Source organism: Siphateles boraxobius, unplaced genomic scaffold (genome assembly GCF_051911475.1).
Source record: "Siphateles boraxobius isolate OS27281-9 unplaced genomic scaffold, OSU_SipBor_1 25, whole genome shotgun sequence".
In the NCBI taxonomy this organism is placed as follows: domain Eukaryota; kingdom Metazoa; phylum Chordata; class Actinopteri; order Cypriniformes; family Leuciscidae; genus Siphateles; species Siphateles boraxobius.
The window spans coordinates 26339549-26364815 of NW_027508866.1; the positions used below are offsets into that span (position 1 = coordinate 26339549).

Below are 25267 nucleotides of genomic sequence, written 5' to 3' on the forward strand. Positions count from 1 at the left end.
CAACTAGTGTACAACCACTTTTCCTTACTATCGGTTGGACTTTAGTCTGTTCTCAGGTCAGTGACTCTCTTGGCTCAGGATGGTGATGTGGTAAATGTCATCATTGGCGTCTTCTTTCTCTTACCCAGGGCTGTTTGTACAGGTGATCTTCAGTTTGTGTTCTGCTTTCTCTGCTCTTTCTCATTGTGTTTCAGTCTTCTGTGATTTAATTAACTCCATGGCCTTTTATTACAGCTGTGTGTTGTGGAAGAATGATTTCCTGCTTGAGTAGTACCATGGGAGAGTAAATAATTTAATATTCCCATGATATAGATCATGCTGTGATATTTGTAGAGCTCTGTGCAAGAAGTGGTCCTCTAAAGATGACATGAAATAACTTTAAAAAGAATCATAGTATGATCCTTGAAATTCTTGATTCTGATTGGTTGATTGCAGTAATTACCGGTCTGTTTCCCCCAAACACTCCCCCTGTCTGCCAATGCCAGTCAAATGCATAAATTTGAGTAAATTAAGAAATTAGTAAAGTTTTATGAATTCAACTGATTCTTCAGTTGATTGTTTTTTAATTAAAATTAAATCAAAATTTTAAAACTGAATTCCCAAAAATGTAAATGGATAACAGAATTTCAGGATGCTTAAATGGCATGAAGTGAAAATTCACAATCTATTTTGTGAATGATTCATCCAACAATTCATCAGCCTACGTTTAATTTTTTTTCCTACTGTGTTTTTTTGTCTGTGTTTGTTTGTGTCCTCCAATGGACGATAACATTATGTTTATTCTAAGCGTGCACTGCAGTTATATCATCTGTTGCTTTAAATGCTCAAGCTCTTTAATGCTTGTTCATTTCTGATTGGCTGTCTATGTTTTTATCATTCATCAGCCGCTCTTCTGTGTCGTTATCGTTACAGCGGTTGTGGAATTCTCAGTTGACTATTAAAATTTGATATTCATAGTTATCATTTATAGTTATTGGCTTGATGTGACAGCCCTTTAATCTGTGCATTACTGGTGTTTTTTTTCAGTGACAAGTGACTAAGTCATTGAATCATTCATGGAACCTAGGGCCTATTCATTCAAAAAACTGATTAATACGTGAATGCTACTACTGGGTTGCTTTAAAGGGTACGTTCTCCCAAAAAGGAAATTTCTGTCATTAATTACTCGCCCTCATGTTGTTTCAAACTCAGTAAGACCTTTGTTCATCTTCAGAACACAAATTAAGATCTTTTTGATAAAATACAAGAGCTTTCTTCTGTGCCTCCATTGACAGCGATGCAACTAGCACTTTCAAGGCCCAGAAAGGTAGTAAACACATCGTTAAAATAGTCCATGTGATTACAGTGGTTCAACCTTAATGTTATGAAGTGACGAGAATACTTTTTTTATTCAACAATTTCTTCTGTTCCGTATCTTCTCCGACGCTGAACGCGTGAGCAGCACGACACATGCGTGTGATGCTGACGCAGGAGCCGGACAGTAGTGAGCCGGTCTGACGTAGAACCTGGAAGCTTACATTTACGCTACGTGAATAGCGTCAGAGAAGTGAAGGGAAGAGAAGAAATTGTTGAATTAAAGTCCCTGTAAAGTCAAAATGAATTATGTGTTCTGAGTTTGTCACACCACAGAGAAATGTGTTATTAGCCAACCAACCAAATTTGAATGATAAAAAAACCCGGCAAGTACATAAAATAGGCTATCAAAATCTTGAAAAAATGAGCAGTAGTCTCTGCTCTCAAACGCTGGGGGAAGCACTCACCAGTTGTCGGCGTGATGGGAGGATGAAGGCCGAGGCGGGAGAGAGTCGGTTCGGCCCCATTCACCAGTAACAGCGGATTATCAGTGATTCCCACTTGTCTCTGACGAAAGTTTATAAAACTATCCCGTTTAAAATAATCACTACAGAGGCGGGTGTTTGCGGTGATCCTCAGCTCTCCATCAAAGAATCCACCTCTTGATGTGATCGTTTTTCGGAAATGTAAATAAGGATACCGATCTGTTTTGTACGTGACCGCATCCAGGTAATACGCATTTCCGTGACGAACGCATAGCTAGCTAGCAAACTGTAGGCTTTAGTAACTAATAATACTGACAGTAACTTTTGAGCGATTGAGCGGCAAACTGATGTGAATGTGCTCTAATTCTAAATATTGTTAGTGGAGCGGCGCCGATATACTCACGGCAAAGCTGTTTTTCTTCTTCGCTTAGGGGTAAAAAGAAGTTGGAAATACCTCTACAGCGATATACTGTTAACGAACACACCGTCGCTGTCCACACTGCTGAGAGCGACGTTTAGATGTAAACATGTTTTGTGCGGTTTGCTCAATAACAAAATAAACGCAACAAAACGGTGACAGTGGTGAGAAAACATCAGCTCAGGTAGCATCTGAATATAGTGATGTGGAAATGTTTGCAGCAGCTCTGCGATTCAGCACTCCAGTCACGTTTATTTATATACCACTTTATACAATAGATTGTTTAATTCTGTAAAGCTGCTGCTTTGAAGCATTGCCAATTAAACATAAAACAGTGTTAGTGTAGCTTTCAATTAAAATTACTTCTTAATATTTCTACTGTAAAGCAGCTGTCCAATGTGCTCATGTTTTTACTGGTGTCTGACCTCGACGGACTGAAAGAAGAAATGAACCGGAGAAGACGGAGCCTCGGAGCAATACCCACCTATCGCATCATCACCATGGACCAATGGCAGTTCAAAGTTCAAACTTCATTTTGGCCTGATTTTGTTCAAAATGACGTCATACCAGTTTGTTCTCCAATTTGGTCTTTAAGTTTCACTTGTGAACAGTGCACTGTACCCTGCAATCACTTTATCATTCAAACAAAATTATCGTTCCTCTGTGTTGTTATCGTTATATCATTCACGCGATTTGCTGTTTGATTCTCAACCCTTTTTTTAAAGTGTCATAATTACATGTTGTGAATTTTGAGCTTATTGTAGTATCAGTTTAGCGTGGTCTCAACCTTTTCAGCCCTGATTCTCAGCAGTTGTAGTTTTGCACAAGCGTCCTGAGGCCAGTCAGAAGGTCTTCTGTGCTGTAGATCCACAGCTGGACAGACACTCCCTTCAGGGCCTCACAGAAACCCAACATGGTGTGGTCATGAGCCATACACCACTGTTTCCCATCATGCGTCTCAGCACAGAGCACTTCATGCATCGCCTCTCTGTCCCTTACTTTAGTAGAGCTCATATTAATTCTTTATTAGTTTGAAATGAATATGTGTCCTTCACATATAGTCAAACCAAAATGTATTCAGACACCTTCAACTTTTCTTACATTATCACAGTTATTCGCTATAGTTTAGAAAATGGTAAAAAAATATGACAAGAACTCAGTGTTATCAAATCAGTGGATATTTCACTGGTTTTGTCCCTCCTTCTGTTAGACTGTCTCAAAAATGAATTATGTTGAATATCTGTCAGCTGTTAAATTTAACCACACAATTAGATAATACCAATTTAGCTCAACAAATCACCAAGCAATGCTTCATTTTGTTCAGTCTGTGGTGTAAAAAGGTCGCATTAGCAATTAAAGAAAAAACACTTCAGCAAAACATGGTCAGGTCAAAGTGTCTGAATAATTTTTGGTCCTAAATTTTTATACATTTTACTGGTAGTCACTGTATGAAGAATTTTTGGGTATAATATGTCACACTTTACTTTATTTTGCCATCCTCACTTACATTAATGAACTAGTGTCCTGCACCCACTAGTAAAAAAATGATATCTGGTTTCTGATTAATTTTTGGTTTGACTGTAGGTCTTGAGTTCAGCTCCAGTTTGAGGGAGAGGTGTGGTCACTTTCAGTTTTATAGTGGTGCTCTTAAAATCAATGAAATGTTCTAGTTGTGGTTCTCACATGCCAGAAGTCACTTCTCTAATACCAAACAATAACTAAATTAGCTTTAAAAATAGTTCCAAAAGACTTTAAAAAAAAAAAAAAACTTTGTTATTATTATAGGTTACTGTGATTTCATACTGGTAAGCACAGGATCTCTGTAGAAAGAAAGAAATGTGCTCATTAATTTATGTATCTAGAATAGCCTACTTTCTGAAACAAAAAGAAATCACTCTTTTAGTAGGTAATGCCATGTCGGTTATGTTTAAAGCATCTACTCATGCGTACTTCACACACATTAGCATACTAGTTACTTTCCTCCTCAGTCTTCTTTCAGTGGGTTTGAGGAAGAATAGTTTGCAGAGGATGTTCCCGCTCTTCTTCTTCTTCTCCTCTGAGGTCTGGCTGGCAGAAGCAAGGGTTTGTGGGAAATGCTGGAGTCGAGAGACGAGCAGCAGACACTAGTATGCGCTAAACTTTAAACAACGCTTTATTTTCCTACTTTAACCGGTGATGTGTGAACTTTACCGGCGCGTTTGAGCTCACGTCTCCGTCGAGATGTTCGTGAAAGCGCCGTGTGAGAGCTGGAGGTTTGCTCTCTGGACGTTTACGTGAAATCTGCAGGTAAACAAAGACACTAGTGAAAGTTTGATAACTGCACGCGACGCAAAACATCAGAACGCAACGCGCGCATTATAATCGATGATGTTGTGAATAGTTGACGCGCATGGGTTATGCATACAACAACTTAGGTCATTTTTAATGGGAGCGTTGCGTTCTATTGTGACGCGTCGCGTCGTGTGCTGGGTAAATGTTGGAGTGAAGTGTTTTAATATTTCTCTCTTTGGTTAATGACATTGAGTCTTCCATAACGCAGAAACAAACTCCTTTTTTTCATTAAAAAACACTTTTGGTCAAACGTTTATCAGAGATGTACACAACACGCATACTTGGATGAGTATTATCACTACTGTCTATTATTATTAGATACTCTTGTTGTGTCTGACCATGGCACAGTGAATTGCACACACACTCACTCTGCACTTGTCCAAAAAGTTGTGAAAAGGAGCGTCAGTCTATGTTTTAAACACATGCACTTGTGCACTAATGCCTAGTTGCAATGTTTAACCAAGTGCTGAGGCGTGTGTGTGATAGATATGAAGCTGATATCAAGGGTGTAAACTACCCTGTAAAAATGTGACGATATGAGACATTCTGCCTGGACATCTTCATTGTTTTCACACCAGTATTCATTTGTGCTGTGTGATGTTTTGATGGACTGGTATAGTGTGAAAGCAGATGTTTTTATGATCTATTAAGACTGCCTCCCTGTGGTGAAACACTAGTCTTACAACACCTTCAATATCAGAAACACTTCTCTTTTTACGCTGTAGAACAAAACGTCAAAGTTCTGTGAATTATTGCTTCAGTTTTAATAATCAAGTTAATATTTTGCCATGCTTTTGCTCTTATAAATGTCATGGTAATATTAATATATTTCAGTGCTTGACTTTAAGATTATTATTTACTGATGTTTAAATAATTTGAGAATGGATGACAAAAACATAATTTAATACCCCGTATAAACTTATTTTTAAAGATTTAAATAAAATACTGATTGTATCCTCTCCGGGTGTCTGTTGTAAGTATTGTAGCTTGTGTAACTACCTGGCAACATAATGAAAATATATTTAAAACAATAACGAGAAAGGCATTTTAAATGCGCAAATGGTTTTAAATAAGACTTTGCCTTTGTCTAGTTTTTCTACTTCTATCGTAAAGCATAGTGTAGAGAGAAAAGAGAAGAAATGTGATCGGCACTTGAACCTGGGTCCACTATTATTTACTGTTTTACCATTATTTTGGATAAGTTTAAATAAAAAGAAGGTTTGATCTCAGTCTCTCATCAGTCACTCGTCTCAGCGCTGTGTTTGTGTCAAACTCTACACGTTTCGGCACCACAATAACCGTTTACCCTGCAGTGGATTGCCTTTATGCAAATGCTTATTAGCTATTTGCATTCCTGAACTTAATGCTGAAGAGGGCAAACAAATCCTAAACGCTAATAACTGGAGACTGGAGCCGGCGTTTAGTGCTTGTATCGATTATATCCTTTTTGTTTTTTGAATGTATTTCCAGTAGGATGTGATATTGAGCCCTTAATGCTAATAGTTGTATGTCACTGTTAATATTAGTTTTCTATGAATCCCAATGTAAAAAAATTTTTTTTTGTAATTTCAGAAAATGTAAATGTCTGTACTGTTATAGTGTGATGGACTTTGAATAAAAGTTTTGCAAGATACTTTCTGAATAGATAAAGATAATCAGATTAGTGTTGGCCAATAGTATCAGTGTGATCACAGCTGTAAAATATTAGTGATTGATTGGTAACAAACTCATGTTACTGTACACACAGGTTTGGTAAATATAAACGGGTATAGGACAAAAAGATCTTGGTTGAAAAACACAATTGAATAGCAGTGTAATAAATGTAGTCTAAAAAGACCTGCTGCTGTTAATTATGACAAATATTAATCAAACAACTATAGAGACTAAAGAAAGAAATTCTGTTTTTAATTCATTTTTACTGTTTACTTAACATTACATTAAAAAGCTTGAAGCAATGTTGACTTCATTGAGAAACACTTGAAGGTTGAATACATTTAATGTGTCTTTGATGACAGTATTTAGACTGTATTTCTACAGTACTTATGTGATATTATGAATAATTTGTGTTTCTGAAGACAGTATTAGCATATTTGTTGCATATTGAAGAAATAATTGCCTGCAGAAAGAAAAATTGAGAAACGAGTTCAGCCACAAACAGATGTAGATATAGTGTGTCTCTGTTTCATAGAAAGTGTGTCTGCGCTTTCACACATTAAACTTGCTAAATTGCTGTAAAATTGGCAGATTAGTAAAGGCATCACATTTGCTGCTTACACAAGCAAGAGCTTTCAATCTTTTACTGCTTTCACACATCAGCAGCAAAGCAAACGACTAACTTTGAGACGGCAGTGATTGGAAATGACTGTAAAATGCTGCAGCGTTTTCTTCATCATTTTTACAACTAATGTTAGTCTCTGTAAATTGATTTTTCATCAGTTCACACATGAACTACGTGTTTAAATGGCAAAATGCCTTTAAACATTTTTTTCTGGATTAGCATAGATGGCATTAATGTGTCTTAAAGTCTCGTGCAAGTGTCTCAGATCTGGAGTTATTCGTCACATTCATAAACTGCGCAATCTCTTCACTCATACTAATATCATTTTGTTTTGTAGGATATATCATGAAGGTCAATTTAAATTCTGTCATTGTCTATTTTTATGTGCCATTGTTTGCATGTAAATCAGTATGCTATATTGATATGCCCTATATTTTCAATAATTAAAAAGTTCTAATTATCTTATTTTCTAATTCTGTATAATGTATGGTACATTATCTGTGCAGTATTAGTCCTAAATCATTTAAATCCCTAACAGACCGACTACAAAAGTTTATAAAGTTTTAAACTGAAATCATGGACAACTGTAATGTTTTTTCCCTTAAAAAAAAGTGAGGAACTTTATTTCTCTACTTTTCTTCACTTCACAATGAGCATCATTTACTGCGGCCGTTTTTTTTAAACTAGGGAAGCTGATAGTAGTGTAGGGAAATTTCTATTTGTTTTTTTGTGTCTCTGTTTATACAGTGAAGAAGTAGTGACCGCTCTTGTCCAATCAAAATACAGGAGCAGAAGAAGCGGTTGCATAACTGCCTCTCTTGCCAATGAGCGGACACATGTCTTTCTACAGTAGATCAGGAACTTCTTTCCCTTTTTGATGTCATTTGTTCAGGCACTCAACAGATGGCACTGTTGTGTGAGGAGTTGAGGAAAGCTGATGCTGTACTAATACAGTAAATATTAGATGAAATGAATTACAAACAAGCTCTTCAGAAACCAACCTCTGTGAACAATACTATTTAATTAAAGTTTTCATGGTCATTCATATTGTTCACTCAGCCTCCTCGTTGCATCTCAGTGTCACGTCTCTGTGTGAATGAGCATAACCTTCTTCAGATGCTGTCCTTCATGACACAGCTCGTCTTTGTCTGTATTATCCCTCAGTGGCCCGAACAGAAGAGCACAGATTGGACTGAGATCTTGGATGATGTCATTGATGTGGGAGGACAGCGGGTGATGATGGTTACATTAGTTTTGGCTGTCGTCTCTATTGGCAGAGGCCTGTGGTGACATTGGTCTTCTGTATCGTCAGCCTGTGGATTTGGCTTTGCATTTGTTTCTCTCTGGTGAAATGCGTCTGATGATGCAGTCTAGACACTGATTTCAGATTTGTCTGTTACTGTTAGAGTAATCAGACGGTTCCAAAAAGTTCTCTACAGAGTTCAGTGGATGAACCGATTGAGATGTTTTTTTTTATATACTTTATGAGTTTCAAAACAATATCACACCAAAGCAAGACAAAATCATCTCAATCAAAATGGTAAATAAAATGTGGCTTAAAACAATGAAAGTGCACAGTCTGCATGATTAACTGGGTTCACACCGCCGGAAGTCACTCATTCTCTCTGTGAGCCGGCGGCGCGTCTTGGATGGCGAGAGCGTCGAGGACAGTTGAAGTCAGGTCAACTTTATGGTAATGAGCTACGGCGTGGTTCAATGGCAACCAGAGGGAATGTTGAGAGGATTGCAGTGAACGCAGTCCTGTAAACTTTGAGTCCGACCACATTAGTTCCCAAGCAAAATAGAAGAGAGGTTGATCATGTGAATTTGATTAGGCGCGCAACATTATTTATATGCAACATTTTTGTGCTAGAATGCTTAGCAGATTAGCACTTAACCATGAACACAAAAGCCACACAAATGGCTTTTAATTGGTTTATTTCATTAGCAAACATGTCACTATAATTAAGTTCTTTCCATCGATCAATTTCTTACTTTCACATTTAAAAGATTCCTCGAGGAACTTATACCCTACTTGGTCAGTCTGCACAAATAACGATCAATGTGCTAGTTTGCTGTTGTGCGGCCCCTTTAAATAAAGTTTACAAAAAGACCAAGCATTGGATCTACATCTGAGTGTCCACAAATCGTCGTTGGCAGGGCGGCGAGAGCATATTTTGCCGCTCTCGCCGGCGGTGGTGTGAACGCACAGTACAGAACGCACAGCGTTTTCAAAAAGCTTTGCTTTCATGAATAAAAACGCTGTCTTAGTGTGGACGGAAGGCCAAAACGGAGAGAAAAAGATGCGTTTTCAAATGAATACGTATTAGTGTGGACAAGGCCTAAAACTTAGGAAAAAAAACTTTTTTTTCTAACTGTCTAGCCAGTTGTTGTGTGATTGTACTGGTGTAATGTGCGGTTGTGTGTTGTGTAGCAGCGATGCAGGGCTGAAGGACGTGGTGTCGGACTGGGACTCAGACATGGATGCTGTGGACTGTCTTAAGGACTCAGATGTTCTCCACAATGGCAGCCGGAGTGACCATGAAGCGGCCCGGCGTCTGGCCCGACGGCTTTACCACCTCGAGGGCTTCCGGCGCTCCGATGTGGCCAAACACCTGGGCAAGAAGTGAGTGCTTTCAGTCATAGATTCAGTTCGGGGTTTTCCAGCTTTTTTTGATTAGATACCTGTTTTATAACCACAAACCAGAGGAATATGGAAACATTAGCTTCTAACTTGAATCTGAAGAATGACAACCTGCAGAAATACCTGTAGATTGAGTAGAAATGTAGAAATACATGCTTTGAGTATGATTGGTTTGCAGGTAGTTTTGGGTTTGTTGACCAGATTACACTTCTGTATCACTTCACCGTGTTCTCTATGATGTCTCTCTGATAAAGCCACTGCAGAAACCAACTCATCGCGCCCTGATTTTTTTCCTTCAGGGTGCTTGTCTGAAGTATAAAATCATTGGTTACCCGTAAGTCAATCACAAAACGTTTGGTTATGACGTGTGTTATGCGCCAGCTCAGCCGCATCGAACTTCCACTGTAAACACATGTATGATGCGAAAACGAAACCATCGAACGAAATACCGGAGTGAACATGGCTGACCGAGTTTTGCTGCCTCCTTAACCTGATCCTCCATGAGTGCAACCAAGGGGGACACAATCACAACTATCGCCTTGCCAGTCTTTGGCCTCCCCAGTTTCTCGCTGACGATCGGTAATATTTGATAAATTAAACTTTTACCAAAACCTGTCGGGAGTAGGGCCACAACATCACCTCCATTCAAAATGTTTACCAAACACTCTTGTTGTTCGGCCCTCAGTTTGGAAATGCCAGGAATATTCTCCACAAAAGTGCGAATTGCGTCCTGCGTCTCCATATCCGCGGTCGTTTTCGATTTCCCCAATCTTAAACTCGGCGCTTGCCGTCTATTTCACGGCTCTCAGCCCACCCTCTGTTCGTTGATTAGCTGGCTGTTTTTAGGCCGGAGGAAAACTGAGAGATATGTCGATGTCTCAGACTAAGTACAGAAGCAAATTGAAATTAAGCGGAAGTACGAAGTCTGACGTAGTCAGGCTACAATAAAGGCACAAATAGGCCAAAAGCATAAAATAAAAAATAGCATGTTTAAAAGAATTCCCAGGTCATCAATTTGCTCACAATAAAAGAGTGTGTAGGCACAGTCCACATAATTATGCCAGATTTAAAAAAAAAATGGTGCGTGGATGTTTCTATATACATATTTTGCCGCACATTTACACTTCAGACACCTGTTTCACTGTACCCAATTCACTGTATTCCCACTTGATTTTTAAACTGGCACAGCTCTGTCCATGCCTTCAAAACAAATTTGACACCGTATTTATTAACAAAGATCTTGTAACTACAAGCTAATTAATGGGATTCATAAATTGCATAGCCTGTATGAGAGCATCCAAAACAGCTTAATTTAAGTCATCTTCTTACTGTGGTAAACTGTGCTCAGTGTTTTCTCAGATATGGTTCTCAGATGTGTGTGTGAGCTCAAGTCAGTGACTGCACTGGAGCAGTTAAAAACCCTCAGCCCTCACATTCTCACACACTAAATACAGTTTTGAAAATACAGGCACTCATCCATATTCATAAGCACTCTCAGTGCCAGACACAGTCCTCCAGAGGAGAGCATCATTACTCCAGTGTGCTCTCTAGTATCGCCTCCACAGCTGTCTCACTCTCATCCTGTCTCACTCTCCTGCAGTCTCACTCTCCTGCTGCCTCACTCTCATCCTGCTTCACTCTCATCCTGCTTCACTCTCCTGCTGCCTCACTCTCCTGCTGCCTCACTCTCATCCTGCCTTACTCTCATCCTGCCTCACTCTCCCGCTGCCTCACTCTCCCGCTGTCTCACGCTCATCCTGCCTCACTCTCCTGCTGCCTCACTCTCCTGCTGCCTCACTCTCCTGCTGCCTCACTCTCTTGCTGTCTCTCATCCTGTCTCTCTCCTGCTGTCTCACTCTCCTGCTGTCTTTCTCATCCTGCCTCTCTCTCCTGCTGTCTCTCTCATCCTGTCTCTCTCTCCTGCTGTCTCGCTCTTCTGCTGCCTCGTTCTCCTGCTGCCTCACTCTCCTGCTGTCTCGCTCTTCTGCTGCCTCGCTCTCCTGCTGCCTCACTCTCCTGCTTTCTCACTCACCTGCTGTCTCACTCACCTGCTGTCTCACTCACCTGCTGCCTCACTCTCCTGCTGCCTCACTCTCCTGCTGCCTCACTCTCCTGCTGCCTCACTCTCCTGCTGCCTCACTCTCCTGCTGCCTCACTCTCCTGCTGCCTCACTCTCCTGCTGTCTCACTTTCCTGCTGTCTCACTCTCATCCTGCCTCACTTTCCTGCTGTCTCACTCTCATCCTGCCTCACCCTCCTGCTGTCTCTCTCATCCTGCCTCACTCTCCTGCTGCCTCACTCTCCTGCTGCCTCACTCTCCTGCTGCCTCACTCTCCTGCTGCCTCACTCTCCTGCTGCCTCACTCTCCTGCTGCCTCACTCTCCTGCTGCCTCACTCTCCTGCTGTCTCACTCTCCTGCTGCCTCACTCTCCTGCCGCCTCACTCTCCTGCTGTCTCACTCTAATCCTGCCTTACTCTCATCCTGCCTTACTCTCATCCTGCCTCACTCTCCTGCTGCCTCACTCTCCTGCTGCCTCACTCTCCTGCTGGCTCACTCTCCTGCTGGCTCACTCTCCTGCTGCCTCACTCTCATCCTGCTTCACTCTCATCCTGCTGCCTCACTCTCATCCTGCCTCTCTCTCCTGCTGTCTCACTCTCCTGCTGTCTCGCTCTCCTGCTGCCTCGCTCTCCTGCTGCCTCACTCTCCTGCTGCCTCACTCTCCTGCTGCCTCACTCCCCTGCTGCCTCACTCTCCTGCTGCCTCACTCCCCTGCTGTTTCACTCCCCTGCTGTCTCTCTCATCCTGCCTCACTCACCTGCTGTCTCACTCACCTGCTGTCTCACTCACCTGCTGTCTCACTCACCTGCTGTCTCACTCAACTGCTGTCTCACTCACCTGCTGTCTCACTCACCTGCTGTCTCACTCTCTCATCCTGCCTCACTCCCCTGCTGCCTCACTCTCCTGCTGTCTCACTCTCTCATCCTGCCTCACTCTCATCCTGCCTCACTCTCCTGCTGCCTCACTCCCCTGCTGCCTCGCTCTCCTGCTGCCTCACTCCCCTGCTGCCTCACTCTCCTGCTGCCTCACTCCCCTGCTGCCTCACTCCCCTGCTGCCTCACTCTCCTGCTGCCTCACTCCCCTGCTGCCTCACTCTCCTGGTGCCTCACTCTCCTGCTGTCTCACTCCCCTGCTGCCTCACTCTCCTGCTGTCTCACTCTCTCATCCTGCCTCACTCTCATCCTGCCTCACTCTCCTGCTGCCTCACTCTCCTGCTGCCTCACTCCCCTGCTGCCTCACTCTCCTGCTGCCTCACTCCCCTGCTGCCTCACTCCCCTGCTGTCTCACTCTCTCATCCTGCCTCACTCTCATCCTGCCTCACTCTCCTGCTGCCTCACTCCCCTGCTGCCTCACTCTCCTGCTGCCTCACTCTCCTGCTGCCTCACTCCCTTGCTGCCTCACTCTCCTGCTGCCTCACTCTCCTGCTGCCTCACTCCCCTGCTGCCTCACTCTCCTGCTGCCTCACAATCCTCCTGCCTCACTCTCCTGCTGCCTTATTCTCATCCTGCCTCACTCTGTCTCTTGTCGCTGTCTCTTGTGCAAACCTCTCCAGTATAGAGGTGTGTCAGGGTAAATTAGTGGCTATTCAGGGTTGCTCATCATAAGCTAGTGCAACGCTCTGAACTTCACTAGATCTGATTTCTATGTCACTGATATGTCACACGTACAGTCAGTGTGTATAAAAAGATGTGATCTGTTATTATTGTGTACAGTTGAACTGTTGCTAATGTTTATTTGTTTTCTCTGTAGTAATGTAATATATTTCTTGTGTTTGCATCCACAGTAATGACTTCAGCAAGATGGTTGCAGAAGAGTACCTCACATTCTTTGAGTTTACAGATCAGACATTGGACCAATCTCTCAGGTACTTCTCATGTCATCATGTGGGTGATTCATCATCTGATGTGTGATTGACTGCATGCTTGACTGTTAAGGTGGAGCTCATTAGAAGTGGCTTTTATTTAATACATACAGTATTTCCATGTTAGGACTGCTGGGTGGTAAAACATTATATGCAGTTCATCAGTAAAATGCAAAGTCTGTCTCAAGTGAGTGCTTCTAGTGTAGTGCGCGTCGTAAGGCCAGTGATGTAGTATTGATGCTTTAACTGAAGGCTGGTCACAGTTGCCAAGCAGCATCTCAGCTAATGTGCAGTCATACGGTCCATATCACTGCTGTTTTGCAATGTCTAGAAATGTTACTCATCTGGTTAAATGTTTACAGTCTTTCGTTTTTAACTCATGTAAAATAGTACAAATTAGTTTTTCTCGCGATAACGTCACTGATTACATATAATCTCATTACATATATTATAATCTTGCCTTGTGGTTGTCTCTTGGTCCGCCAAAAAATCGAAATCACATAAAGTTTAATTTGTAATATCAAAAATAGGAATACTGGTAGTTCTGTAATAAAATTAAATTTCCAGCAAAAATGCAATATTGTGATAGATACTGTTATATAAGATTAGTCATACTGCAATGTGATTTATAGAACATAGGTTTCAAAGTTGTGAAAGGAGTATGTGGTGTTTTTGATGCAATCTACATTGCTGTTTCAAGTTCATCAATCAAAATCACCTAGGCAACCAGGGCTTGACACCCGCCAACCCGGCTAATGCCTGTGTATTTCAGCAGTGGAGTTGGCTATATAAAACAGTATAATGGATCCGTGCATCAGGCCTTAAAGCGACAGTAGCCTAATATACCGGCTGCCAAATTATGAGATTTTAAAATCTATATTAAATCTATATTAAAAATATCTCAAATGCTGTGTGGCCAGTAACTTTGGAAAACCAGTAGCCACAGTGGCTGGTGAGCAAAAAAGTTAATGCCAAGCCCTGTAGGCAACAAAAAAATTATGAAGATTATTGTGTTGTTTAAAAAAAGTCTATTTTTATTATTGTTATAAAGTTACTTTAGGTCAGTGGCGGATCATAGTTCAGGAGTTATTTCAGATAAGCAGCCAGTGTTCACAAACTTTTTCATTCATCTGTTTGTGTGATTCTGAACCTTTATTTCTGCCCACACACACCGTTACTGTTTTCTGCTGTGATTGGGGCACTTTGTGGCTCCACAAACAAGAGGCGTCATGTTGGTGTGCCTTGTGATGGTCATGTTATTGCTGTTTTTCTGTTGCAGATGTTTTCTGAAAGCATTCCCACTAATGGGCGAGACTCAGGAGAGGGAGCGGGTGTTAATTCATTTCTCTAATCGCTACTACCAGTGTAACCCCACCGTCATCACTGCACAAGGTACTCCATTTCAACCTCATGCAGTCACTACTTACAAGATTAATATTTTACATCAGTATGAGAATATGTGGTACAGACGTTCACTTTGTGTTAGTGTCTTGATCACCCAGCTAGAGTTTATTTCTCTATATTGACTGTGTGACTGACTGTACATTATGCTGCTTATTGCATGGCTACTTGCCAAATAATACATAAGTGGATATTGATATGAGTTGAAATGAATAATGCAAGAATAGGAAAGGGTGCTGTACCAGTTAAAATGTTAAACAGATATTGATAAAACTGTTTCATTTCAACGTTCATGACTGTTCAAGTAAATCTGTGTATAAATTTGTGGAAATTTTTTCTATTGCATTTCCATAAAAATGTGTATATTATGATATAGATTGTTATGAACCGTATTTTAAGAGTATTGTGATACATATATTGGGTAACACTTTAGTTTAGGGTCCAATTCTCTCTATTAACTAGTTGCTTATTATCATGCATATTACTAGGATATTGTCTGTTTATAAGTACTTATAAAGCACATATTAATGCTTTATTCTGCATGACCGTATTCTACATCCCATAATCCATGCAATACCTAAACTTAACAACTACCTTACTAACTTTTAATAAGCAGTAATTAGGAGTTTATTGAGGCAAAAGTCATGGTTAATATTTAGGTAATAGTGAGAATTGGACCCTAAACTAAAGTGTGAGCACATTTTTTCCTTCTTATGAGAGAAGAAAGAGAGTGTGGAGGAACACAAAATACATGAAACTAGCACAGCTAATACTGTCTCAAATGTTACCTGAGGGGGACATTTAATTTTGTATTTAACAATACTATTACAACATTATTTTCCTGTTATCTCTGTAAGGCTGTTTTGAAACAATCTCTATTGTAAAAAGCGCTATATAAATAAAGGTGACTTGACTTGACTGAGGACTATTTTAGTGTTTAATGTTTTGGCATATAGAATCCGCTCCATATTAAATATTGTGGTTTTGCACAACATTAGTTTTCTGTTCGATAAGTCAAATCAATTTAAATCCTCTCTTGACTAATTCTCCATAAAGCATGATTGAGTCTAATCGCTCATTCAGTATGACAGTGTTACGTTTCCTCCATAGCAACCATCTTAGTAACGCTATGACCAGTATATGGGTAAAAAGCTAAACCATCTCCTTGTTGCTAAGACTGTTGCCATGGAAGTGATGTTAGATTTTCTCCTGATGCAGAGATGAATATGTGTGTGTGATATCAGAAGTCACGATAAAAATAATGTTCTCTCTGTTTGCCCTGTAAGTGAGTGTGTTGATAATGTTTCATTGATGCTTGCAGATGGAGTTCATTGCCTTACCTGTGCGCTAATGCTGCTCAACACTGACCTTCATGGCCATGTAAGTGACCTTTGACCCTCTGCTAGGGTTGCTCGTATTAGCAGCTAAATGAGAAATGACAGGTTGTTCCCTCTTTGCCACAAGCACATGAAATCAGACGCCGTTTGACCTTATGAGTGTATGTAAAGATCCCACTGTTGGAGGATATGGCTGTGTCATATTTAATCCAAAATCAAAAGACAAAATAAGCTTTTTGGGCAGGGTGTATCAAGGATGTCAGATTTTGTGATTTTTTTAATAACCAGTGATCAAATATTGAAGGTTAAACCTGTCAAATCTGCAGCTGGTTGTAATAACAAGAAACAAAAAGAAAGGATTCAGGTATGTGCCATCAGTAACTACAGTGAAGGAATGAGAAAGTTTCGCACCCCCCACTACTTCCTCAGTGAAAAGTGAGGTGCATTGTGGGTACTCTAAGAATAGCTCCTCTCATTGGTCTCCATGGAGTTTGATCATGTGTCTTGGAGTTAGTTTGACACGTTCAGTAGGACACATGTGCCGTTGAGACGTGGAGATCTCATGCCCACGCCGCAGCACTTCTCTAGACGCGTTCATTTCAAACATTGTTTGGTTTCGTGTCATGTGGGTGAATGCAGCTGAAAGTTGTGCAGCCGCGGATCTGTTCAGAAATTTATGCCAGACACCCACACACACATACACGACTGCGCTCGCTTGTGGAGGGAAGCGTTGTGCACATCACACAGGTTATATGAGACCGACCAGGGAATCTCCTCAAAGCCTGTCCCGGGCCCATTACACCTCAAAAAGACAAAGTTTGAAAGATTAAAGAAGATATTTGTGTTTTATGTAATAAAATAAAACAAACTTATTTTGTTGAACCATTTTTGGCTTTAAGGTCAATTAGATTACAATCGGACTGCTAGAAAAATGGCCAAAATCTGATTTATTTTCTTCTCTCGGACCACATGGGATCGCGTTCACACTGCGAGTCTTAGTGCTCAATTCTGATTTATTGCTCAGATCTGATTTTCTTTGTATAGCTGTTCACATTGTTATTTTAAATGTGGCCAATATCAGATTCCAGTGTGAACGGATCCTGGTCCTGGACTTACCCGCATGTGCAGAAGAACGATGAAATGTGTCACGCAGCACGCTGTCTTACGGATGCAAACATTAAAGTGAGTGATTACACATTTATTTATAGGGTGATCTGCCGCAGGAGCCAGCAAATTTATGCACAGGCAATATAAAACACAAAGACGAGGATATGGAAAAAAGTTTATAATGTTTTGCTTGTATATAGAGCTGTCACTATAATACCTATGAGTTCTGACACATCACTGTCCTTCACTTAACTACCTTTCGCAACTGTTTTGATAACGTCGGGTATGTAAAATCTTTGAAGTGACTCCCATGAGCGCAGAACTGTGTCGAATCTCGATCTAGAGTTGTGTAAAAGTCGCATGAATCCCAATGTTGCTGTTCAGACATTGCAAAACATCTGACCTGTATCGGATTTAGTGCCACATATGGAAGTGCCAGAATTCTGACTTGAAAAGATCCGATTCCATGTAGTTTGTGCTGATCACACTAGCCTCGTTTACACTGTCAGTGAAATGTGACCCAATTACGATTTTTTTGCTCATATGTGTTTTATGACTGTGTAAACAGGAAAAAAACGCATGCATTCGGATATTTCGAGATCGGTTTCAGGCTTCGTTCATATGTGGAAATAAATCAGATATATTCCAATACGACTGTCATGTAAACGGGCAGATCGGATTTTCTGAGGCATTACATCATACTGTCACGTGAAGTAGACGAGACGCGGATTCAAATGCAGAGTGATTTATTCGGATGCCAAATAGGAAAGGTACAAACTCCAACCCCAGGAACAAACGAGAGGACACAAACTGGAACACGTAACATGTACAACGAATCTGCACAAGACAGCAAACACAGGGAGATTAAATAAGCTAACAAACAAAAGGCAGACAGGTGGGGGAAATAAACCAATAACGAGATAACAAGATGTGCGGGGTTGACAATTAGACGAGAGGACATGGCACAAGAAACAACAAGACACTCATGTGCTAACACAGGACCAGACTAGACATAAACACATGACAAACTGGCCGTGTCACAGTCCTGTCACAAACCCATGGGAAAATCCAGACCGAGGTAACAGAACTGTGACACATACATAATGACGAAAGAAACCCCGACACGCATCTGAAAAGGGACGGATGACTAGAGCCCGACCGATATATCGGCGCGCCGATATTATCGGCCGATTTTAGGCATTTTCCTAACTATCGGTATCGGCATTTATAATGGCCGATAAATGAATATTTTAAAAAATGCGGGTACGGTGATTCATGTAAGGGTGGCGCTGCCAATAAAGCACCTAAAAGCTGTCACAAGAACTGGCAAAAATAATGATTATGAATACAACAAATATAGCAAGGAGACATTTTAATTGTTTATTAATAAACAAGTGTTTTCAGTCAGTGTCAGCCAAAGATGAAGTTGACGATGCTGACTCGCGATCTTAAGTGAGCGCGCGCCAGAGAGAAATGCACATTTCATACGATTACATGAGTCTGTCTGTCTTTCGTTTTGAATTGTTCTGTTTAAAAGTAGACATTTCAATATAGATATATTTCAATTCTCAGGTCTATACGCTGAGTTTCGGTTCATGAGACGAGCTCCAGTTCACCCGCGCGCCTCCGTGTCGAGATTATCTATCGTCTGCTAAATTTACTTCTTATAAATTAAATCCAGGCAAATGGCTGATGAAACATTGATTAAAATTAAGATACAATTAATACAAAACGAAATTCACTTTGAAACGAAAGGTTTTGTGCTTTCTGTTTGATGTCTATGTGAAAGTTTCAAAGCATTGGTGCCGCTTTCAGAGCGCTCACGTCCGTAGTGCTGAACTGTCGCGTCTGTAACATTGATTTTTCCTCATAAATGCAAACACGAAAAATAAAATAAAATGAATATTTTATGTAGCCTGTGGAGACTGAGAGCCAACCCTTCTTCATCCGGTGGGTAGTAGCCTACTTGTGATTTGCGCAGTGTAATTCACAGAATTGATTTCTCTGCTACAAGCCTCTGTCACGTATTGTGTGAGCTTGTGACTATTGCAAGCGCGCAGCTGAGAAGTCCTGATTATATTGTCTGCTATATTTAGGCCGCCTTCTTATTTATTAAGGCAATTGGTTGATGAAACATTGATTAAAATGCGTGGCGCGAGCGATCTCCGACAGTAAACTGATTCTGCTTTGTCTAGGGTAAACAGCTGTTGCGACGCGAGCAGTAACGGCCGCGTCCGGTGTAGACACCGTGTTAAAGCTCATTCTGCCTGATAACGCTACGTTACAACATCAAGCAATATTCCAAAAATGTATATAATTATAACACTTTATATAGGGCCATTTTGCATTAAGAGTAGCCTAGTTTCACGTTTAGTACATTTTGCTTACTAATTATTTAAAATAGTATAAAAGTACTGTACATATGTAATTAAAAACGTTTTCATTAGATCTTTTTACTAAAGTAAAATGAATAATATCATGAGTTCTTCCTCCACTGGTAGAGATTAGAGGAATTAAGAGTAAAAATAGAAGATAATAAGGTTTTGTCAGTGACACTTTTTATATATTTATTGATACAAGTTATGACTAAATTAAAAGACAAAGTCGTCGTTAGTGAAGATTATGCAACAGTATTTAGAATATAATATAATATAATATAATATAATATGCAAACTAGTTTGGTTACAGCTCAGCTGTATAATTCTCATTCTATCATTCCCCCTGCCTCCATTACATATCTGTGTCACACAAGTGTTTGATTACCACATTTGAGTGATCATTGCAAAACGTGTTTATAAAATATATTTATTCTGTTTATAGCTACTGTGTAAAGTACCCATCAAAAGTTTGTACACACCAATAGGAAAGTGTCCAAACTTTTGACTGGTATACTGTACTATAATACACATAAATAATATTGCTACTGTATTATAATATACACATAAATAATATCGGCCGATATATCGGTATCGGGCTTTTTTTACTCCCTAATATCGGTATCGGCATCGGCCCCCAAAAATCCATATCGGTCGGGCTCTACGGATGACCCAACGAAACGTCATATCGTCAGGAGAGGAATGTGGACACCAATGACACAACATATCAAAGGTTGGCTTGCTCATCCTAAAATTTCAGACCCACTGCTCCTCGTTAAAGCACACCACAATATGCTCCCGCCAGTCCTGAGATCTCTCTCGCACATAATAACTGAAGCACATGTGCAGGCTGCAATGATGGCCCTTTTCCTCATCCTCCGCCTCAAAATCACGGGGATGTTTGTCGAACTTCACATATATCGCAGAGCTAGCATCAAGCATATTTCGTGTTCGTCCATCTGTGCAAGAACCCCCTTTAAGCCTGCGTGATGTTTCAGATAGTATGTCAAGTGTAAACGCATGAATAGATATGGCTCACAATTGAATGAACGTGTAAACGGACGGTCAAAAAAATCGGATATAGGCAACTAATCAGAATTGGGCATCAAGACCTTCAGTGTAAACAAGGCCACTGTCATGACAAAATCAGACCTTAGTTGCGTGTGAGCTGAAAAATCTGATTTGGGCCTCTTCCATATGTGGTAATAAATCAGATGTTTTGCAATGCGACCGGAGTCTGAACATTCATATTGGGATTCATGTGACTTTTGCACCACTCTAGAGCAACATTCATCACAATTCTGCACGCATGGGAGTCACTCAAAAGATTTTACACATCGGTAGCTCTTTAGTCACTGGGTTAATAAGGAAGATGGAAGTGAAGTTAGTCAGTGGACGGACAGTGAGGGAAAACTATCTCTCTTTCTCCTCCTTATTGCCTGCGCATGAGTTTGCTGACTGCTGCGGCACATCAGCTTATAAATGAGCCCGTAATACTGACTTCAGTCAGCTGAGTGTTTGCTTCCACATGACAGCGAGCTGCACGCACTCTTGTTGTTGTTTTTTTCCAGGACCGGGACCTCTTCACACTCAAATCTGAGATTTGCTGCCTTTAAAATAAAAAGGGAGCAGCCAAACAAAACAAATCAGATCTGAGCAATTAATCAGAATTGAGCACTGAGAACGAGGATGTGTCCAGTGGCAAACAGCGGTGACATTACTGAAGCCCATTCAAGAAAGGTCTTTGGTATTTCCCGACCAAATGTCCTGTTTCAACGGTACATTACACTACCATTCAAAAGTCTGGAGTCCGTACGAGTTTTTGTTTTTAAATTAATACTTTTGTTCAGCAAAGAATGATTCAAATTGATTAAAAAACAGTAAAGACTTATCCATTGTTGTGAAAAATGTCTAAAGAAATTGTTCATTTGTATGGTTTCAACAGAAATATGAATCAGCATAACTGTTTTCAACATTGATAATAATGATAAATGTTTCTTCATCATCATCATATTAGAGTGATTTCTGAAAGATCATGTAATGATGCTGAAAATTCAGCTTTGAACACAGAATAAATCTTACAAAATATTCACATAGAAAACCGCATTATTAAATTGTAATAATATTTCACAATATTCTTGATGTAATTCTTGATCACATAAATGCAGCCGTGATGAGCATAAAAGAAACAACAGTGTACATCAATACAGGAGAACAAAACCGCACTCAAGCCATATCATGTACATTTCTTTTTATTAGGGCATTGTTTGTGACAGGACAATTAACTGCATTTTACCATAATGCAATTTCATTACACTTACTGTAAAACATAATGGAACTCATCCTTTATGAGAACAATGTTTTTAGTAACATAAATATCATTCAGTATAACAAATCCTAACATGATTAATACAAAGTGAAATAAAATATGAGATGGTCCTTTCTTGCATTACAGTAATGAGAATTAAACCATTTGCCTTGTATTTATGAGTGTGATATATGGTTACTGGGCAAGACTCAAATGTTTCTTTTAAGAATTATTTATTGTCCTGGCAATTTAGCGACTTTGCTGATTTCGTGATCTGTGTGCATTGCAGATCCATGTCAAACACAGAAAGAGAGCAATGACTGTGAAAGTGCTGGATGACGCGGGGCTATAGCATCATTCGCAGTGCGAGATCTTGAGTCGTGTTTTTGGAAGCAGCCTGTGTGTCTCTCTTTGATTTCTCGTGCCAGTCTGAACATTTGTCAGTGCCATCCACCTACAAACTCGGCTGGTGCTGGCAGGAACAGTAAAGTCAGTGGAACAAACACCGTCTGCGCTTTATTTTAGAAGGCAAGCGGCCGCTCCTGCAGTGTTTCTCATGACTTTATAAAAGCAGCAATCTGAGGAATCAAGGTTCAGACAGAGTAATTGTAGACGTGATTGTCTAATAGCTGCAGTCAGTGTATGTGGTTACTGTAGGCGCTTGTGAAAAGCCTAAAGCTCACTGTAAACGGATGTTATATTGCAGATCTGACGCTGCTCTCAGGATTGTTCATATGGTGAGATGCAGCTCTGGATATGAAGAAGGTGTAGAGCTGAACCGTTCTGCTGTGACACTTTCTCGGTTTATTTCTGCGTGATCTGTTATATCAGCGCTGGTATGAAAATGGTTTGGTGCTTATTTTTTTTCCACATCTATTTTTGCACTTTTGCTTTCTCACAGACCAAACACAAAACAGAGAACTATTGTGAACAAAAGAAAATAAAATATCGATGAATGTCCGTGGTCACACGCAAGCAGAATGCTGTTGTCGGTTCTGTATTTGAGTCTTTAATACGGTTACGTTCACACACAGTTCAGATATTTACAGGAATGACAACCGCTTTCTATATCTGAACTCACACCTGGAAATTTTCAGGGCTGACAACAGCATTCTAGGAAAACCCGTGCTGTGTGAACAGAACCGGACTGACATCTGGTTTCTGTCAGTATTCAAGACGGTACTGTAAGTCGCTGTTTTTGGCTACGATCACACCGTCTGTCCAAATCCGATTATTTGTGTATCCGATTGTAATCTGATCTTAAATTATTGATGTCCACACTTACCCCTTTTCCGTCAAAAAAGAACTGGTTCGGAACTGGTGCTGGTTCAAAGTTGGTTCGGAGTTGGTTCAACTTGCGAACCTTCTCAGAACCTGTTTGTTTTTCCATTGATTAGAGCGCCCCGCGAACTACGTCGTTACGTCACTGTGTACGTCGCTATACGTCTCAGCTAGAAACGCTTGCAAGTACAACATTACTTTGGGATTATCTCTAACTCGTGTACCAAGAAGGCTTTAAAAACAATTGAAATATGTAAGTCTTTTAATCTTTTCCTTTGATATGTAGTCTTGTCTGATTAGTTATGTACCCCTGTCGTATGTCTTTTTTTTCATTCCGTTTATTTGTTCTATATTGTGACTGTTTTCTTCTTTGCGTACATAATGTTTTCAAAATAAAAAAATTAAAAATAAAAAAAAGCTAGAAACGCTTGCGCCAACTTCAAGCATAACAATTACAATGGTGGACTACATCGTGTTTCTGCAAATGTTTCTCCTGGCTTTGCGTTCAGAAAAGATGTTTAGAACACATCTGAACCCGCCCCCAGCCCCCGACGTAAGCATGACGTGGTAAAAGAACGGTTCTCTGGTTCTAGTCCAGCAAAGAGTTGGTGCCGCTTTGGAACCAGTTTTCCTGGCCGAGAACCGGTTCTTTGGCTGTCGAAACACAAAGAACTGGTTCGCGAGTAGGCACCGGCTCCGAACCGGCTCTCAAAATGCTTTGGTGGAAAAGGGGTAACTGTGTATCGCAACGGTTCAGATCCCATTTGTGTGTCCATGCAGCTCCTTCGTTTTCAAGAAAATCTGCATTGGTTTCTGTGGCAATGAAGTTACGTTGGTAGGAAACAACAACAACCGCAACATGGAGGAGTTTGCAATAGAGATGTTGTCTTAGTTAAATTTTACAACATGGACATGTGTAGCTGTGCACTGGACTGTGCGTCTTCTGAGTCAGTGGCAGAACCGGAGGAGGCTGGTATGAGCGGCTTTATTCTGTTTCTCCGTCGGTCTCAAAACATGTCTCCATTATATTGTAATTTTCTGCTCCTCCGGCACTTTCCAGCAACACAACCTTGTTTCTGCAGTGACTTTCCCTAGTTTCCTATAACAACTTCTGCCGTTTATGTTTTTTACGTGGCGTGAGAAAGTCACAAACCACATGAAATCCGATCAGAGTGGTCAAACTGAAACGGATCTCCAGAAATGCGATTTGAATAGGATGTAGCTCGAAACGGATTTGAGCTAGCTGTTCACACTAGCTCATTCTGATCGGATTTCAAGCCGATATGCACAAAAATCTGATTTGAACTGACAGTCTGTACATAGCCTTTTAGAGACTGTAAATCCCAAAAACAGAGATACTTTTCATTGGATAGTTAATGCTCTTAAGATAATGCAAACTGTTTTAGTGATTCAATGAACAGTTTAATTTTATTATTAAATGTTTTATTTTAAAACATTCGCATTTCTTTTTATGTACACAAACTGTAAAAAGAGCTAATATTCATGGACCATCAGCAATGATAGTGATTTCACAGTATAGTTATCTAATATAATGTGATTAGATCAGATCAGTTCCAGCGTTGTAATTGATATTCTTAATCCTGTACATTATGTTATAAAGACGTCGCCTCCCCCAGCAGAGTTTAATCCACTGCATCAGTCTGTGATTTATTACATGAGCTTGGCATTGTCACACATTCATCTATAAATAACCTTTTGCTTTGCATCCATCAAGTTATACACATGTGGAGAGAAAGCAATCAAATAATATAAAGTTATTTATTGAATTTTCCAAAAAGAGACATTAATAGATACACACAACCGTTCAAAAGTTTGGGGTCTATATTTTTCTCTTAATGTTTTTTGAAAGAAGTCTCTACTGCTCACCAAGACTGCGTGTATTTGATCAAACATACATGATGAAAATTATTTGGTTTAAAACAGCTGTTTTCTATTTGAATATATATAGTAAAGTGTAATTTATTCCTGTTATCAAAGCTGAATTTTCAGCATCATTACTCCAGTCTTCAGTCACATGATCCTTCAGAAATCATTCTAATATGATGATTTGATGCTCAAGAAACATTTGT

The 25267-nt window shown here is 40.2% G+C and overlaps 1 protein-coding gene across 7 annotated transcripts in view; it reads left to right on the forward strand.

The window, feature by feature from the left end:
* Positions 1-25267, forward strand: part of psd3l (pleckstrin and Sec7 domain containing 3, like) — a 120466-nt gene that overhangs the window by 43051 nt on the left and 52148 nt on the right. For 3 of the 7 annotated variants that reach the window (XM_077243367.1, XM_077243369.1, XM_077243371.1), the window contains 4 exons: positions 9240-9431; positions 13291-13371; positions 14648-14760; positions 16091-16149. In XM_077243367.1, the coding sequence (XP_077099482.1) occupies positions 9240-9431; positions 13291-13371; positions 14648-14760; positions 16091-16149 (445 nt within the window). Of the gene's footprint in view, positions 1-4193; positions 4483-9239; positions 9432-13290; positions 13372-14647; positions 14761-16090; positions 16150-25267 lie in introns of those variants that run through there. The other 4 variants (XM_077243368.1, XM_077243370.1, XM_077243372.1 and 1 more) reach the window with 3 other exon arrangements.